This window comes from Nasonia vitripennis, chromosome 4 (genome assembly GCF_009193385.2).
Source record: "Nasonia vitripennis strain AsymCx chromosome 4, Nvit_psr_1.1, whole genome shotgun sequence".
Classification (NCBI taxonomy): Eukaryota; Metazoa; Arthropoda; class Insecta; order Hymenoptera; family Pteromalidae; genus Nasonia; species Nasonia vitripennis.
Window position 1 is genome coordinate 15637763 of NC_045760.1, and position 18166 is coordinate 15655928.

The 18166-nt window shown below is 49.1% G+C and overlaps 1 protein-coding gene across 5 annotated transcripts in view; it reads right to left on the reverse strand.

Moving 5' to 3' along the window:
- Positions 1–474: 474 nt before the first annotated feature.
- Positions 475–18166, reverse strand: part of LOC100114159 (synaptogenesis protein syg-2) — a 190106-nt gene continuing 172414 nt past the window's right edge. For 4 of the 5 annotated variants that reach the window (XM_031928730.1, XM_031928729.1, XM_031928727.1 and 1 more), the window contains 9 exons: positions 14210–14364; positions 11637–11781; positions 11407–11537; positions 10859–11018; positions 10480–10779; positions 9471–9770; positions 7483–7725; positions 6575–6756; positions 475–4642 (listed from right to left, as the gene is read on the reverse strand). In XM_031928730.1, coding sequence (XP_031784590.1) covers positions 4235–4642; positions 6575–6756; positions 7483–7725; positions 9471–9770; positions 10480–10779; positions 10859–11018; positions 11407–11537; positions 11637–11781; positions 14210–14364 — 2024 coding nt within the window. In that variant the 3' untranslated portion in view covers positions 475–4234. The remainder of the gene's footprint in view (positions 4643–6574; positions 6757–7482; positions 7726–9470; positions 9771–10479; positions 10780–10858; positions 11019–11406; positions 11538–11636; positions 11782–14209; positions 14365–18166) is intronic. The other variant, XM_031928728.1, reaches the window with a different exon arrangement.

The following is an 18166-nucleotide window of genomic DNA, read 5'->3' on the forward strand; positions in this document are numbered from 1 at the left end:
GTAAATGAATTTCTTTCTTGGACCTTATTGCATTTTCCACTGCAGGAAAAGGGGACGAGGTAATGTAATGAAGCCGGGGCAAACATGCTCTAAATAAGATGGCCTTCCGTCGTAGCACAAGAGGATTGATTATTTACGCACTGGCTCTTTCCCGCGGGAATTTTTGATTGCACCACGTATCTACTACAGGCTGTGCTACGTAGCCGTTATAGAAAATTGTTCCTCGATGAAGTTCTTGACAAATAAAAACATTTCGTCGGCAGCCAATAAATTAAAGTGCGCCACTATATTTTCTGTAATTATTGGAATTCGAAAGTATGTCTTGAATCAGCAGGACATTGCTTTTTTGGAAAAGGAACCTTGATGAGATTTAACTTACTTTGGCTGCGGGCAAATCGTTTAAAAATAAATGAAAACAAGAAAACTAATGGGAAGAGAAGGGGGTAACGAGTTGAACAAAAAACATCGCTCATCTCCACTTTCCATATCAACACGTTTATTTCATAATACGATGACGTATGTATATATAGATCTATTATTATTGTGAATACACGTATATGGTCGTCGGTTTTTCATCCGTCTCCGTATTATTGGAGTCATCATCCATTCTTCTCGCTTACAACTGTAAAATCGGCCGCTCGCCGAGGTTCAAATCCTCTCTTTCACACGCTCTCTCTCTCTCTCTCTCTCTCTCTCTCTCTCTCTCTCTCTCGCAACCTCTTTTATAGTATTGTACAACAAGACGTCGCGACCGCGCGCGCTCGCAATCGCCCCGGCCGCAGCGGCAATTTTTCATATAGCCGGAGAACTGCTCGCGCGCAGCCGCGGTCGTCGATAAAATTCGACGCGCCGTTCAAGCAGCACGCAAAACACGGATAAAACGATGAATTTGTGTAACATTAGGAATTTTTAAATATCGCTGCCGGCTCTTCCTCGTCTTTTTTTTATTCTATTTTTCTCTCTTAAACATCCATTCGCATATTTATACTTGCTTTTGTAACATAACACGTAGGTCTTTTTTCCCTCGTAAAACGTATTTGCAATTCTCGTTATTATACACGCATCCTATGGAAAACCGAAAGGACCAAAGTACACGCCACAACAACACATGATAACGCGATAAATAAATTTTCTCTCTCTCGCATTTTCGCTACAGATATTCTCGCTCTCGCTTCGCGCACGGCTCGCGAGCGTGTGCTTTTTTTCAAACATTTTTCTATTTCGTTGGCTGACACTTTTCACTCTGACATTTTGTATTTTCCTCCCGTGGTGGCGCTTCTCCAATGCAATAAATAAAAATCGAGACCGCGCGCGGGAATGAAATAAAATAAAACGTGCCAGGAAAAGGGACGGAGAAAAAATCGACAGAAAAAAGGTCATCCGTTTTGCGCGCAGCAGAGGGATGAGGGAGAGGTGGCGGTCGGGGTGAGAGAGATTGGCCCACTCTGCGAGAATTCGCGTACAGCGGCAGCGAGCGAGGGGCCGGTGTAGCACCGGTGCCCCGAAAATATTCGACCGACATCGTTTCGCGGTGGCGTACAAAATCCTCAAATCGTTAACGAGGCGCGTGCTTAAAATACCTGAAAATGGTTTCTCGCGGTCGGCGCGACCTCCCAACGAACCCAGTGCTGCTAACACATGGGTCAGATCGTCGGCTGCCGGGCGAACGCAAAGTGGAAGCTAGACTCGCTCTGCTCCGCAGCACGCGCGCGCATCGAGTAACCAGAATATAAAGAAAAAAAACGAGGGATGGGGGAAGAGAACGAAGCCGCGAAAGCCAGGATGTAGAGCGACACAATCCGCAAAATACTTTACAGCTAATGGACCGGGAGGAATAAAAATGTCACAAGCGAAATCGATGTGTTCCGAGCGCGCACCTCGCTGTCTTGTCCGCGTTTCCATCTCTCTTGACGCATGCATCATACGCGGCTATATATCGCTCTTGTAACCTCACTTCGCACTCGCATTCGCTCTCTTAGTTATTCGAAATGTACAATGATCACGAACATGCATACAGAAGAAAGACATTTTTTGTTACTCAATATTTGTCCGCGTCCGCAATCATTATAATCACGATGTTACACTTTTTTGTATTGTATTTCATTTTTATTTCCTTCTCCTCTTGTCATATACATATATAATATAATATACATATAATATATTTTTTTATATTTTCACAAACCGCATCTCTGCTGTTGTGTCACGTCTATCTCTTTCTCTCTTCGCAGCGACGTACTCGCAAACGATATCAATTGATTAACGCACTTTGGAAAAATATGTATGCTGTGCCATGGATTATCTTACAATGTAGGTAACTCGAAAGAGTCGTCGATCCGCTCGACAACGGTCGCCAGTCTCGCGATGGAAAAATCGCACACGTTCTATTGTTTATTCTCAACGATGAAAATTTTGACGCCTAACGAAAGGTCTTCGAGGGCTTTATAACTCGCGGCTTGTAGTGCCCTACAGACTACTGTCATAATATCGAGGGTGACCTTGCTGTCGAATAAAATAGCACGTCCCGCAAGAGCGTGTCAATGGGTAAACAATTCAAATTCCGACTGCGAGTTTTCCATTCGACGACTTGGCGACGCCAAAGAAACAAGAAGAATGAGCTCTTCGCGCGAGCGCGCGCCTCTATAGTCCTCTCGATTAGCGAGCTTGAAATATCTCTAATCTCTTAAATAACGCAAGATTAATGCTTAAAAGTCTCTTCTCGCCTCTGCTTATCTTTATAATTGTCTCGTTCGTTACTTAATAATTATTCGCCGTAATTCACCCTCGCCTCATTCTCCGACTCCGCCTTGCATGATTCGCAAAAAGATTGGTTATTTACAGGTATTTACAACGCTCACCCGCTCGATACAGCGCGCGCGTTTGGTGTGTGTGTGTATGTGTGTCTTTGTGTCATCTTTTTATCTCTCTCTCTCTTGTCTGTTTTGTCTTCCCAGCTGTTTACATACCAGACTCGACTCGACAACGCTATATAAATGGAGAGTGATGAGGCCGGCTGGGCCGGGAGACAGCGGAGAGAGGCAGCTGTACCGAGTCTAATTAAACGCGTTAATGTTCAAATAAAAAACTGCGCGAGATGGCCGCTATTGCGAAAAACGAGAGAAGCGCTGCTGCGACACGTGTTTCTCTCTCCCGCTAGTGAGTGTGTGTCCGTGCACGTCTGTGTTTTATCGCAGTCAACTGGTGATTTGCGACGCGGCGTGTGGTTGTTGTATACACTGGTGCTACTGCAGTATCTTTCTAAATCGTCCGGAATCCGAATGAGCACTCTCGACGCTGTATCGACCGGTTCTCGCCCTTTGGCTGCGCCGACTCCTACAGTGCGTGCATTATATATGTGTATGCGAGTATTTACAACCGCTGTTCAGCGCGTGCTCTCGAATTGACAACGCTGCCGAAAATGCGAAACTCAAAGTTCGGCGCATGCTCGCCAATTGATTATTAGGCGCGTCTTGACTCAACCAATCAAATGATTAGTATATTTAGTATAAAAAAAGATTAGAAAACTATCGTTGTAAGTACGGAAGTAATTACAGAAGATGGATTTATACAATTGTCGTTATACATTTTTACTGGCACGAGTAAATGCTTCTTTCGTCGAGAGGCGCGCCGTCCGACTTTTACGTACTTTTCGCGATAAAAGGAATAAGCGCGCGTAATACCTTCGTCGATTCCCCGCGATGATTGGGGCGTAAGCGGTGTGCGACTCCGTTCCCTGAACGATGCGGAATCTCGCATATCACCGTCGTACTGTGTGTATGTGTGTGTCTGCGTGGGCGTGTGCGTGTGCAAGTGTACAGAACGCTCAACGGGGTCATACGAGTACGCAGAGAGCGATGGAAGAAAGCAAGGTCTGTGCGTCGACGGCGGCAGTCGACTTCGGATAAGGAAGCGAAACCCGGTAAAGTTGCCAAATCAGCGGAAAGCTCTCGCACTCGCCACTTTCGCGTCGCGCGGCGTCTGTTTCTCTTTCTCTACCATCTCTCCGTATCCCTCGTTCAATCATCGCAAGCACAACGCGGCGCCGGGCGACTTACCAGCCTCGAATCTTCGGGTCTGCCGCTGTGCTGGCTTGGTACGGGTCAAGGGGGGGACAAGTAGAACACGTAGCTGTCGGGGATGCTGTTGCTGCTGCTGCGGGGGAGCTAATTTCAAGGTTCGACGCGTTCGGCGATCAGACGTAGTACTCGTTGACGTTGAGCGCGTCGGAGTCCCGACCCTATACACAGCTCTCCTGACTCGATATCAGGGGCGTTCGCACCGTCACCACCTCCCGCGGATGGTGCTGGCCGGGCAGCACCTGCTTGAGCTGCAGCGAGTCCTGCTGAATGATGTTGAGGCCGGCCGTCGTCGAGGCCGGGGACAGCGACATCTGCTCGACGAGGGGCTTCGGCGGTCGAGCACTGTGGTCGATGCACGCGTAGACCGTCGCCTCGGCCTTGGCGTAGCCCACGCCACCGGGCTGCTGCTTGCCACCGCCGACGATTATGCCGCTGGACGCGCTGCTGAAGCCCGCGAGGCTGCTCAGGCCGCCGATGCTGGCCAGCTTGCAGTCGGTGCCCGCGGCCGTGGTCAGGCTCGAAGGTCGCGCCAGGCACAGCTCCGCGTACGTCACCTCGCCGCTCAGCTGCGAACAAGCACACGCACATGTAAACACAAATTCATGCATAATAAGCTACGCCTGCGAAAGTGCAGAGTAGTTGGATTGCCCCCGACGATGGAGCAAGCTCGCGCTCGAGTCCCGAGGCAAAAAGCTCGACGATGCAGCCAAGTTCTCTCGCGGAGCTTCTTGTACGAAGCCGACGAACCCTGGGCTACTCTCTCTCTCCCTCCCTACGCTTCTCTCCACCGCTACTACCACTTCTTCTTCTGCTTCTCTTCTTTAGACTACTTAACCACGAAATTTCTAGAGCGCCGTCGGTGATAAATTGGACACCGCGATGAAATGCTAAGCAAAGTTCTGCTGGGTGAGACTCGAGCCCGCCGGTCTAGGTATTCACGCGCGCTGTGTATACCGGTGTGCATGTAGCGCAGATATAGGGCGTCTGCCCGGGAAAGTAAGTGGCGCGCCGAGGCTGCTATATCATAGAGACAAAAAGGAAGAGACTCGACGGGGGAAGGAGGATAGGAGAGACGCGGACGGACGGGCGAAAGCCGTCCCAAATCTTTGAGAAATGTATACGGGAAAGGAGAGGGACTTTGCGCGCTGAGCCCGGCAGTGCAATGCAGGCGCTATCTTATGCACCTCTTCCCTCCGCACGGAGAAGTTTCACGCAGAAAGAGTCGGCGGTGGCGGCGGCAACGGCGCATTTTCGCTAATGCGATTCCCCTCTTACTCTACTTAGTGCCGAATGAGCTCCGCCGTAACACACCGCCTATTCCCACCCCAGGAGAAGTTTTCTAATCGCGCTTGCACGCGTCCTGCGGGCTTTGTCCTTCTATCCCTTATCGCGCACGCGCGGGTTCAAAAATTAGGCTCTCACGTTTGCTCAAAACTCGGCTCGATCCCTTCGCACAGTTCTGTTTTTAGCGCACGACGCGAGTAATGTGCCGAGTATTTTACGCCATTAGTTTTTGGGCGAATCGCCGGCCTGATCAGACCCGCCCACCGAACAATCTCATTAGATATCAACTTCGTAATTAGAAAGCAGTCGTGTTTTCTCGAGTCCGCACAGCCCTGACGTCGTTAAGCGCTCTACAAGCAATCGATATACTAATGGCTCTGCAGTACTCGCTTCGAAATCCAAGCTTAACATTTTTAAGCCTGCCAAGCTGCGCCACCAGCTTTCCATACATATCACGAGCGCGTCGCGGGCAAAGGGGCAAGATAATTGTCGACGCGACGAAGCGTGGCCGGCCCAGGGGATATTTGCTTAGGAACGCGATGTTAATTAGGCCGCGATGCGCAGCGCGCCCGCGTTCCCGGAAAATTGGCTGTTTTAAAACTGAAATTTCGTCCGCTCGTTTTCCCGTGATAGTTTGCAATCATCTCCACTGCCACAGCCGAGTTTCAGAACAATCTATTAGGATGCGAGTGGCTACAGGGGATATTTCACTGGCCAGCCAAGCAATTGGCATCGAATCGATGGCTGTATACTTATTGCAGAGGAAACGCCAAACACGCGGCCCAGTGCTTTCTTCTTTCGCGCATAACACCGACGTTTAATTAGCAGCGCCGAGCAATTTTTGAGCAGAAAATAGTCCGCTCCTACGGAACGGAATGCCAACAAATAGATAGTCGCCCTGTAGCACATACAGAATAGGTGTACAGGTACGTAATGCGAGCGAGCACTTGCGTACTTAAACTCGTTTCGCCAGCTAAATTAATGCGATTTGTTAAAGCATGCAGCCAGCGCGCAAGAGGGAGAGAGATAGCGGGCAGCTCGGCTGTTTCTGGGCTTTGTTGTGGAACTAATTAACTGAAAGTTCGCGCGACGCGGCCGCTCCGTAGTAGTAGCCGATCGATTCTAGGTCGCGCTCGCCAAAGCTGTACGCTCCTGGCCTGTGTGTCTGTACGTTTGTGCACGTCAGGAGCGTTGCTCGACGGCGAGAGACTTACCGGCAGCGTTGGATAATTGTTGTAGTCGTTGTGAGAGTAGGCCGGTGGATGATTCGCCGCCGCCGGCTGCTGCTGTTGCTGATGACTACCCGGAGGCAGTGACGACGTCGAGAGCCCCTCCGGCGTGCCCTGCACCGCCAGCGGTGTGCCTGCCGTCGATCCCGTCAGCTGGTAATCCGAGTCTGAAACGAAAAGACCTCGCGTTCGCTCTTAGGCTGCCTTCCGGAAACACTGTAGGCTCTGAATTTTCTGTTTATATAGATATACTACTAATGTTAATTTACGCGATCACTTGCTTCCAACTTCTGTAAAAACGAGGGTTTTATAATTCTCAAAAAATTACAGGACCTAGTTGTCGATACAGTCTTTGCACGGAAGTGAGCTGGACAGCATTTATCAACGGAATCCCAGGGAAAACAATACTTGAAATATACTTTCCAGATATGTCAAATGCTTTGGGTTGGATCAGATCGATCGTTTATTGTTTATATTGACCGAGGTTAGACGTTCGAAAGGAAAGCGTACGTTGAAATATCTTTTTCTCCAGGATCTCATTGACGCATAATGTCCATCATCACATGCTCACTGCTGTGCAAAGATTGTACCGACATCTACGTCCTGTAATTTTTTTAAAGTCATAAAAGCCCTCATTTATCCAAAAGTTAGGAGCAAATGGTCGCGTAAATTAATATTGGCAGTATATCTATATATTAAAGGTGTGGTGGACCCTTAGCTTCATAATAAAGCGAGGTGCGAGAATGTTTAGAAATATTTGTTAAATGCAAGGAATCGATCATTTTGATCGACCAAAGTACTAAAACACCAAGTATGCATAGATGCTGCTTGCTCGACAAGTAGTGCAAGGCGAGTTTGGCCAGACGCGCACGTAGACGTTGCGACGAACTCACCTTTGTTGGTAGGGACAACGTCGGGATTCCGGTCGTCGGCGTCGTAGAGGTCCTCCGAGCTCGGAGCCGTTGCCTTCTTGAGCGGCAGGTCGCCGGGACGCTGGGCTCGCCTGTCGCTCCTGACTTTCAGGGCTAAGAGTATCGTAACCGTGCAGAGCAGCAGCGCCGTGACGACGCCGATAAGGATGCCGAGCAGAGGCGTGATTTCGAAAGGCACAGGAGTTCCTGTGAACAGTACGCGCACTACGCTCGTGCATGCATTTCTCAATGACATGGAAACTGATGGCGCTCGGTTGTTTGATTGCGCGATGAATTTTCGCACAGGAGCGCGCCAGAGACGCGTCAGAGATCTTTTTCACTTTCGTTATCAACGCGATGCGGGCATATACTTCCGATCACGTCTGCCATTTCAATACTTTCGCCTCGTTCGCGCGCGCTATACCTATATAAGTACTCGCAGTTCGAATCTCGGTCATATTCGTGCGTCGTCTCTCCGCGTACAGTTTATAATATTCAGCGTATAGCCCCTCGAGGTCCAATTGCAGATTTTCCGAGGCGCGGCTCAAAGCTTTATGAGAGATCAAGTGTGCCTACCCCCCAGGTTAATAAATAATCATCAAGCGACATCTCACTCTTCGTTTCTACGCTTTCCCACCTCACCCCTTTCTCTCTCTCTCTCTCTCTCTCTCTCTCTCTCTCTCTCTCTCTCTCTCCCGCTCTTCGGCTCTCGCGCGAGTCCATAAATTCCCGGCATTGACAAAATTATACGAGCGCGAGGGAATTTATTTCGACGTATGCAGATTACACACTTGGGCGCGGATAATCCACTAGGACGTACTCGCGCGAGAGAGCACATGGCGCCGTTGTAATAACTTTGATTCCGGGCTGCGCCGCGACTATCTCGCTCTCGCTGCAGAGGCAGCACTTGACGAGTCGGGTTATAATATTGACGAGGGAGATTCGCCAGCGTGAACTTGAATGTTCTCTCGCATATTTTCCCGCACGCTCGGAAAAAATGACGAGGAGGCCGATGGATCGAGAAGCTTCATATCCTTCTTTACGAAGGCTGATATTCATTAAAGCCGCAATATACTTAGAGGCAGTCGCGCATTCGAATAAGCCGCACAGCGCGCAAGGCTTTGGCAGTTTCGGGGAATTCGCGCCCTAGAGAGGGTGTTGGATTGAGAGCGTCCATTTTCAATGAAAAAATTCCCGAAGTATGTATACCTGCGTTAAGCTTATTGCTAGGCGTGCTAGCACGTACTGTGCGAAGAAGCGCGTACCTTTTTTCCATCTTTTATGATAGGGACAAGATACCGGTAAAGAGGACGCGGTTCCTTTTTATAAGCGACGCTGCGTGCGGGAAATTCACGTGCGAAGTCTGAGCTTTATTGCGAGACCACTCGGGGCCTAGCTGGGGAAAACCCAGGTTGTGGCTTAAGTCTTTATTACCTAACGTAAATCAGGCCTCAGGTCAGCAGACCGAGCTTTCTTGTAAACCAGAGTGCGAGAGCTCTGGCAGTCTCAGTATCGTCTCGATCGAGTGAACATCCAGCGACAGCAACAGTGTAATTTTCTACTCTTATTTTTTCAAATATAACTTTACTTATTTTAGAACTACTTTCAGTGTTCGCTTTTTTTTCTATGTTCAAACCTCGTTCCTACTGAACAAAACAGAGGGAGAGCGAGAACCGCAACGTCGACGCGATAATTGGATTTGAAAAAATGTTCAATGTCTAGTTATGCTCTTTACTCCGCGCTCGCTTTTGAGGTCTGCTCCGCGAAACATGCTTGGTATACGCGTATACTTTTAACGAGCATTATAATTATTTCAAGAGAGGTGCGCGTTACGCATCGCCTGGGTACTTTTCATTTGTTTCGTTGCTGCGCAACGAGAGAAAAATGATCCCGGACGTACATCCAACGCGTCTCGGTCGCGCGTGCGAAATCGTGCGTGCGATCAGCTGTCAGCTCGATCGTCGACTTACCAGTCTGCTTCTCCGCGATTTTGAGGGTGAAGCCCTCGAGGAGGGTCGAGTCGCTGCGACCCTTGGAGTTGACCGCGTAGACGGCCATGCGCAGCACGCGGCCCGGCTCGAGCTCGTGCACGCTGAAGGAGGCGCTATCCCTCGAGCTGACGTTCGCCCAGAGCTGGCCCGTCTGCTGGTCGTAGACCTCGAGCTGGAAGTGCTGGCTCTGGCCACCGTCGAAGCCGGCCGTGCACTCGACCGCCAGGGACTGGGTCGTCTGGTTCGTCAGCGTGCAGTTGTACGGCGGCTCGGGCTTACCTGCAATAGCGTTTAAGCTTATAAGTGAGTGAGCTTATGCAGCGAACGGCTAACAATAAAATATCACGTGAGATTGAAGATGATTGATTTACGAGCTGCGCGCGGCTGCGAGCGCAAAAGTATTGGGAGCACGCGTTTACCCGCGCAAAGTGAGAAATGCGCTCAGCCGCAGTGGATGCAGCGGGAGAAGGAGGAGGCTAAAAGAGGGAAGATAATGAAAAATACGACGGGAGCGGAAATGGAATATGAGCAAATGAAATGGAAGCGGCGCAAAAATAATAGGAAAAATATCCGCGAGCCGAGTAAATATACGGAAATGGTAATGGTAAATAACTCCGATGAATCGAGCGGGGTAGCTCTATACGGCGTTCGGAATAATTGGAATTTGGGTCGAGTGAAAAGTCTTCTAATTACCGTTTACAGAGCGACTGCGCATATATCTATCAGCCAGTTCCGCGAGAAAGGCTGCTTTGTGTTTCTTAAAGCACTCGTCGAGACGGAGTATAAAGTGCTCGTTACACAGAGTAGCAACCGCTATACGCTCGTGCACTCGCGGGCATGCGCGCAAATTACCTTGTCTCAAACGCAACCCTCGAGGGCGCACTGCCGTATACGCACTGTATACACGCATCTTTCTTGGAGGATCTTCGGTGTCAAAAACGACGTAATACAGGTATACATTGTGCGCAGAGGCTCTGCGCGTACGAACCTGCGGCGATGATGTGGAATATGCAGGCGTTGGTCTGCTGGCCGGCGGTGTTGCTGGCCCAGCACAGGACCGTGCCGTAGTCGGAGTCGCTGACGGGCTTATAGGTGAGCACGCTCTCGGTATGCCGGGTTGAGTCCTTGTAGCGGGCCTCCGGCACGTTCGCCATCTCCTCGGTGTTGTTGAAGGCCCAGTGGAACTTGTCCGGCGGTGGATAGGCCTCCACCCTGCAGATCACCTGCGCCTCCTCCTGTCGCGCCACTCCGTAGATGCGCTTCTGCCCCGGCAGGCAGATCGGCTTGTCTGCAACGGCGATAACGAGCGTCGTCAGCTGCTGACTGCGCGCTGACCGTGCCGCGCGGTACACCCACGAGATACTTACACATGATCTTGAGCTCGACGCTGTTGCTGTAGCCGTCGCCCTCGACGTTGCTGGCGATGCACGTGTAGTTGCCCGACTGCGAGCGGTTCACCTTGCGCAGCGCCAGGCTCGTCTGCTGCACGATCATCCCCATCTTCGCGTTGTTCTGCAGCACGTTGCCCTGCGGAGCAAAGCCATACATATTATCGAATCATCGCTCGCCCGATCAAATTTCCCGAGTAATTTCGCCGGCCGGCGACGTCTCATACTTTTTTGTAAAATTGAAAAGGGGAAAGAGCCATGCGAGCAAATTCCAAGGCAAATTGTCAAAGGAATTCGTTCGAGCGCGCGCGCGTATACGTCAAAAAGCCAAGGTCCCGCTGCACTGCCTTATTATGTAAAATGCTTCGCAGCGGAATGCTGCTCATCTCTCGCATGCATATACATATGGAGTTTCTCGTTTCTTATTTTGCGGTAAAGAAATTAAAATGGCATAGAGGCAGAAGCCTCGCCGCCAGCCTAGGAATTCCGCGGTAATATAGGCGAGAGGGGGGAAAAGCAGAACTTACATTGTGCTTCCAGACGACTTTGTACGCCGCGGGATTGGCTCTTACGTCGCAGTCAAAGTAGACGTCGTCGCCCTCCTCGATGTCCCGGGGATTCATGTTTGAGCCCAGCTGGAGCTTCAGTATCGGCACGTCTGCGTTTGGTGTAGAGAAAAATTGATTTTCCGCTTTAATCGCGTCCATTATCGAAAGCTCCGAACGCGCTCCCGGCTCGCATTATATCGCATACTCACAGAAAACGTTGAGCTTCAGCGTGTCCTCCAGGGCAGCGCCTTTGACTCTTGGATTCTCCGCTCGACACGTAATCAACTTGCCGTTGTCCTCCAGCGACGGCGTGAGAGTTAAAATTGATGACGTCATGTTTCCATCTGGCGATATCTGGAATGGAATATCGGCCATTAATATGCATTGTCACTGATGTCACTCTCTACATGGTTGTCTCGTGCACGAAGGATCGATCGTCATTTGCATTATCGGAGCAAGGATGAACTCGCTCGGTGTAATTCTCTTTTCGTGCAACTTGCATTATTGCGATCGGCTGAAATATTAATAAAACGTTCGCTTCGTTGTTTTGGCGTGTAGCGCATTGATGCAGGTATCTGTATTTTATAGCCGTAAGGCAAAGGGTACTCGATTCCATATCCATTATGCGCGAACGAGAATATCTTGGTTCCATATCGAACGTAAGCATAATCGAATTGCCAGGAAAATGTCTCGGGAATGTGGGCTAGCACGGACACAGTGTATGTTCTGAAGGCAATGACAATGACCGAGGAAACCGATGGATCAGAGAGGCCTGATAAAGTCGGTTTTTGCTACGTTAATAATGCTACAGCTTCTCGACACTTCCACATACTCCACGCAGGTAACCGATATTTCGTTGTGCTCTTATAAGCAACTCTGGCTGCTTTGCTCTAAAAGCACGCGCTTCTAACACTGATGGAGGCAGATCGATATCAAAGCACACATTGCTGGTACGCGCGAGCACAGTGCACACACCCTCTCTAGCTCGAACGTAATGTGTGTGTGTATGGGGGGGGGGGGGGTCTCTGATGCAGGCAGAAGTCAGTAGAGAGAGAGTACAGAGGAATCCGCAGCTCGGCAGCTTCATCTGCGGTCACCGCGTGATGCACTGCCAAACGAATGTCGATCATTCCGTAATCGACACGACGTCCCGTCGCCGTGCGTTTCTGTCTGTCTCTTTCTCTCTCTCTCTCTCTCTCTCTCTCTCTCTCTCTCTCTCTCTCACAAGCTTCGCGTGTACTGCGTTTTCGCGTTACCTGTACCGCATGCGCTCATCGCGGGATCGATTTCCTCTTCGCAACCGAGGCGTCGCGTCACCGCTACGTCTTATCCTTGATGATCAAAGCGCTCACAGCTTATACCCAACTGATTCTGTATACGTTGATTGCGCGCAAGCGATACCGATTTCTGGATAAGCACAGAAGCTGCGCGAAGAAGAAAAACTCGTCGGCGCGCCCTGATCTCTATCTGGGGATCTCGATCGAGAGGAAAAACCGGATTAAAGGAAGGGCGAAAAGAGATAACAGTGGCTCGTCGTCCGGTAATTGCGATATAGCGTGCGGACTGAGCCTCGCTAATGGTCACCGATGCAAATACCGATACCCTATAGCTCTCTGCTGCCCCCGGCTAATGCCAGTGATTCTGAAGTGCGATCGGCGGCGCTAAAATGAGAGACGGAGAGCGCGACGAAAAAATCAGATTTGCGAGCGTTTTTCAGCAGCTCTTTCAAATCTCTCAATCTTCCCTTGCGAATAATTATCATCGGCTTTATTTCGTATGGGTGTATGGAAGGAAGCTTTACAAGCGAATATGGTGTAATTAGTCGGACTAAAATTATCGCTTTTACGCGCTCCGACAAAAGTTAGAGTTTCCACGTAAAACCACCCGATACTCGCGCTTGCTTTTTAAGGCGAAATCGCGTGCTCATCAGTTAGAGCCCTTGTGTCCACCGCGACGGGTGAAAGGGGCCGACAAAGTAATGGACATGGACACGGGCAGGCCGCGCGTAAATCATAATCAATTTAAGCGATTTTAATGTCGTCGCGGTCGTCCTCTTCGTATATCTGTATATTATACGTATATAGACACGTAGCGGGCAGTTTAATTTTCAGTAACAGCTCTGAAGAATTATCCAGCGCTTTTATCGGCTAATGTCTTGGCGCTTACTGTCTCGACTTTATTATACGCGAAACCCTGTATAGTGTCGTTCATCCTCTCTGCTTTTACTTCTCTCCGGTCCTCTTCTCTCGCTGTTTTAATCTCACGATTAATAAAAAGTACAAGAGCCCGCAACATCTTTCTCCGTCTGTGTCCCGCTTCTCATTACTCAGCGTTAATTCACTTTGAAACGTCTAACGCAGGAATCTCGGGCGGCCACTCTTTCTTTCGCTTTTTCCCGGCTTTTCTCCATATACTCTAGCGAATTTTTCTTATCGCTGAAGCAAGATTCTTCGTGCCCCACCTTCCCCTTCTTGATCTCCGCATTCGTTTGCAGACGCGCAGCTATTTCCTTTGAACGGACCTATCCAAAATAATGAACTCAATCCGGGCGAGATATCAATAATGACGAACTTGTGAATTGCCTCGAGCTCTACGGAAAGGCCGTGTAATTAGATGTTTAACGATCTTGCTCTATGTTGCAGGTTTAGTGTATTGTGTATTTAATTTATTGTGCTATCTGCAGCTCGAAGATCACAGCGAATCAAAAGGTAAGCTCCATACATATTTACAATTACAACAATACTTATCGTGCTATTTGATACATTGCTCGATTTCTACGTACCGTCTGAGTGTAATTGCTGAGCCGCTGACCCTCCATGTACCAGGTGAGGTTGGCAGCCGGCCTCGAGCCGAAGGTCATGCAGTTGATCTCGTACTTTCGACCCGCACTCAGCGGCGCCTCTTCACTCGTTAATATCGACACGTTCAGCGGTCGAACTGAAACAAACATTTTTGCTTTGAGTAGAAAGAAAAGTCAAATTCATCCCCCTCATTTCGTACGAACGCTACAGTTTTACATAACGACTACCCCCCATTATGAACTATATACAGCCCTAATGCGTTTTGAACGAGTGCGTCCGCAAGACGAAAAATCGTCATGTACCGTAGATGGAATTCGTGCTAAGCCGCACGAAGGGGACGTCGAATCACACGTTTCTTACCAGTCTTATAATTTATATTTTTGGGGGGGCCTTCTTTTGATACACCTGCAAGCACCCTGTAACCTCCGCACCGGCTCACGAGGTCAAATATCTTGGTTTTATATGTCGAAAGAAGTCCAAAGACTGGCTTATTTGGAATTCTTACACGTACACGCTCAGAGTATAATTAAGCCGGGTTAACACGATGGAGGTGTACAACCACATTACTGCAGTATTATGATAAAACTATTATGTCGGGCTCCTTAAATTTTGATTTTCTGCAGAGTGCTAATGTACCTGCGACACTCTCCCCCTCTTGCAATTATCGTTATCGATCGAGCGCGCAAGCAGCTGTTGAGCCAAACTCGATTAAAAGAACGCCATAGCAAGCGAATACGCCCAGCGGTCGGGAAGCGAAAACCCCGCAGGTACGGCGGAGGCAGAGCAGATTTGTTTACGAATGGCTTCTGTACTCGCACGGGAAAGATAGCTGCTGTTGTCTTGGCCGCGCTTTGTACGCGTCCATTTTCGAGAAAATGGGAAGTCGATGGGAATGCTTGATGAAGATAAAGGCGTGCTAAGCGGTGATGCAATTGCTGTATGCATCAAGACGCTGCGAGAGCGCGGCAGAATTCTTCATTCTGCGGCTGCAGGGACCCCTCGGACTACGTAGGAAAAGCTCCCGCAAAGTTGAGCTTTTCGGAATCCTGGAAAACTTGTTGTGAATGAACCTGCCCACCCTTTTACTGTACCATACGTGCGAACCATTTCCAAGTTTGTTTAGCCTCGCGGTCCAGCGCGCCTGCTTTATTCCGCGCAGCAATCGGTCGAGATTCGGCGAAACAAAAGCGCGGGTGAAAAATCGCGCGGAGAACAAGACGGAGAACCGAAAAAGCGAGAACAACTGTGCCGCGATTGCGGGGAATGAAAAAGGAGTGGAATTATGATAGGAAAAAATGAGCGCGCGAAATATCGGGTGAGCCTGTCGTTCGCCGTGTGCGGAGCGCCTGTACGTGCAACCTCCCTGCTTCTTCCTGCTGCGGGTAACCCGAGCCTCTCGACTCGCTGCTACTGGCTCGTCTGAGAGCGTTCTTCAGACTCTCCGCGCGACGCTTCAAAAGCTTCACTGTCTCTCCTTTTCTACGACCTCCGCACCGCACAATCAGCCTCGAGGATCCGGCCAACGAGGACTTCGTCGTATTCATCTTCGTCGTCTTCTTCCTCCTCCTCCTCCTTCTTCGTCTTCTGGCTCCTGCAGGTGTTTTTTCCACGGCTTCGAGTTGAACAAGTTGAGTAGCCGCGGCCACGAGCGCAACTGCGTTTTTTCACGCGAGGTGACATTAAGCGGAATCGAGCATATGATAAGAACAACAAAAACGGCTACAGTGGATCCGAAGCCGCGTCTAATCGAGTCTGTTTCTCTCTCGCGCGGCCCGCGGTGTCGCCCACGGGGAGCCGTGAAAGCATTTCTTTCTTTCCGCAGCACTGCAGCTTCCTCCTTCCTCTTCTCTCCTCATTCTTTGCACTGCCATATACTTGTAGTCCTCTTTGTAGGCAGCACCCTCGAGACTTTCCAATTTCGCGCGCGGTGCGACTTCTTTTGTCTTCGTGGGTATTCGCCGCCTCCGTCGCCGGCTCTCTTCCTCCCTTGAAGCGCCCTCGCTCGGCGCCGCCGCTGGAAAAACAACGACGAGCGAAACGATAGCCGGCCGCTAAAGTTCGCTCGGCGCTGCAGTAGCCTGACAAATGCAGACTCTGTTTATTGTCCGAGAGAGGAGAGATTTTCTCCGCTATTAAAGCGCTGGAAAATAGCGCGCGCTGGATCTTTTGTTTGCGGGCCATTATTCTCGATTGTTTATTGATTTGACTCCTTCCTCCCGTAGCCGGCACGAAGCAATTTTTATGCTGTCCGGCGGCTGTTAACTCGATCGGAGTGTGAGACTTGAGAAGAACAGAGCTGCTGCAAAATTTCGATTAGAATGCGGATGCCCACGCTACGGCCTGGCTCGGCCAATAGCGACTCGTTCCACTAGGATTACCAGGGGTCTTATTCTCTTAAGCATGTCACTTGTGGCCGTGACATAGTAATTATGAAATGAAAATGTAACATTGCGCATGCACAAGCCCAATGTTTTATGGTAAGGCAGTACATTTTACAAACTTGAAAAGGAAAACATGATGAAATGACGTTTGTCATTACAATAAATACAAAAATTTAGCATTTCCTATAAGCACTTTAAAATGTTCTTATAAAATTAAATGAAAACACATTTAAATTATAGATAGTCTCTAACATATTTTTTCTAGATACTTCTAGATACTATGTTAGATACTAACATATTTTTTAATTCTATGATAAGCAATTTATTTAAAAAAGCGCGCAAGATATCTTACACAAATATTGATATGTACCACACTAGGCATAGCTATTTCTATGATTTAAATGTGTTTTCATTTAATTTTATAAGAACATTTTAAAGTGCTTATAGGAAATGCTAAATTTTTGTATTTATTGTAATGACAAACGTCATTTCATCATGTTTTCCTTTTCAAGTTTGTAAAATGTACTGCCTTACCATAAAACATTGGGCTTGCGCATGCGCAATGTTACATTTTCATTTCATAATTACTATGTCACGACCACAAGTGACATGCGTAAGAGAATAAGACCCCAGTGCTAGAACCAAAATAACGTTCTCTCGCGCGCGCTGCGTCTCTAACGATATAAAAATGAAATTACTTTTCCCCCGTTGACGCGCCCTTCTCCGCTGCCCGATTGACGCTAGCTTGAGAGTTCGCTTCAGGATGATAATTTTTTTTTTGTTTTTTTCCAAAATTACTCGTCCCTTAAAACTTTAGGTTCGACCATGGCGGCATGCGGGAAATCGCTCGCGGTCGCTGCTGGCACCGGCTGTGGCAAGCGAGCTCCGGAGAGATTGGAAAGAATTTCGCTTGGATGCTTTCTTTCGTTTGTCGCCGCCGCTGCTGCTGCTGCAATCTTGACGCGACATCTGTGAAAATAAAGGTTAAATCGCGGCCGGAGGCCAACGACCTAGTACATAGCGCATGCAGTCCTCTCGCCCTCGGAATTCTCGAGAGCTTTGTTATGCCGAGTTATTTGAGTATGTCGTTGTACAGTTCCGCGCGGCACATTGTGGCTGTTGAGAAATCGGTCATTTGATTGAAATGTTCAAGGATATTCGGCACGAGTAGGAACATTTTCCGTCAATTTGACGATGACAGTGTAGGTCAAGTTGTTTACGTAGCAGCACTTTTCGCTTCGCGTCTGCTGCTCTTCAAGCAAATCTTTAAGGTCTCTCTATCTGTTTGTGGCCGAAATAACGTATCTGACACGACTCGGCGAGACTTGCGAGGGCCGAGGATGCGCTGCGGGGAGATCAACTTCCTCTTGCTCGCTTACGTGCGCTTGGTGTAAATCAGGCTCATACGCGCGTTACCTAATTTCCTTGAACTGAATCCATTACCAGCGAACCTCTAATTAGTCAAGCTCTATTATAGAGGGAGTAGGAGTGTCCTGCCCCTTCGCCCCCCACCCTATTCATTCCCTCGAGGGGTCAATTCAATCCCTGGAATTCCCG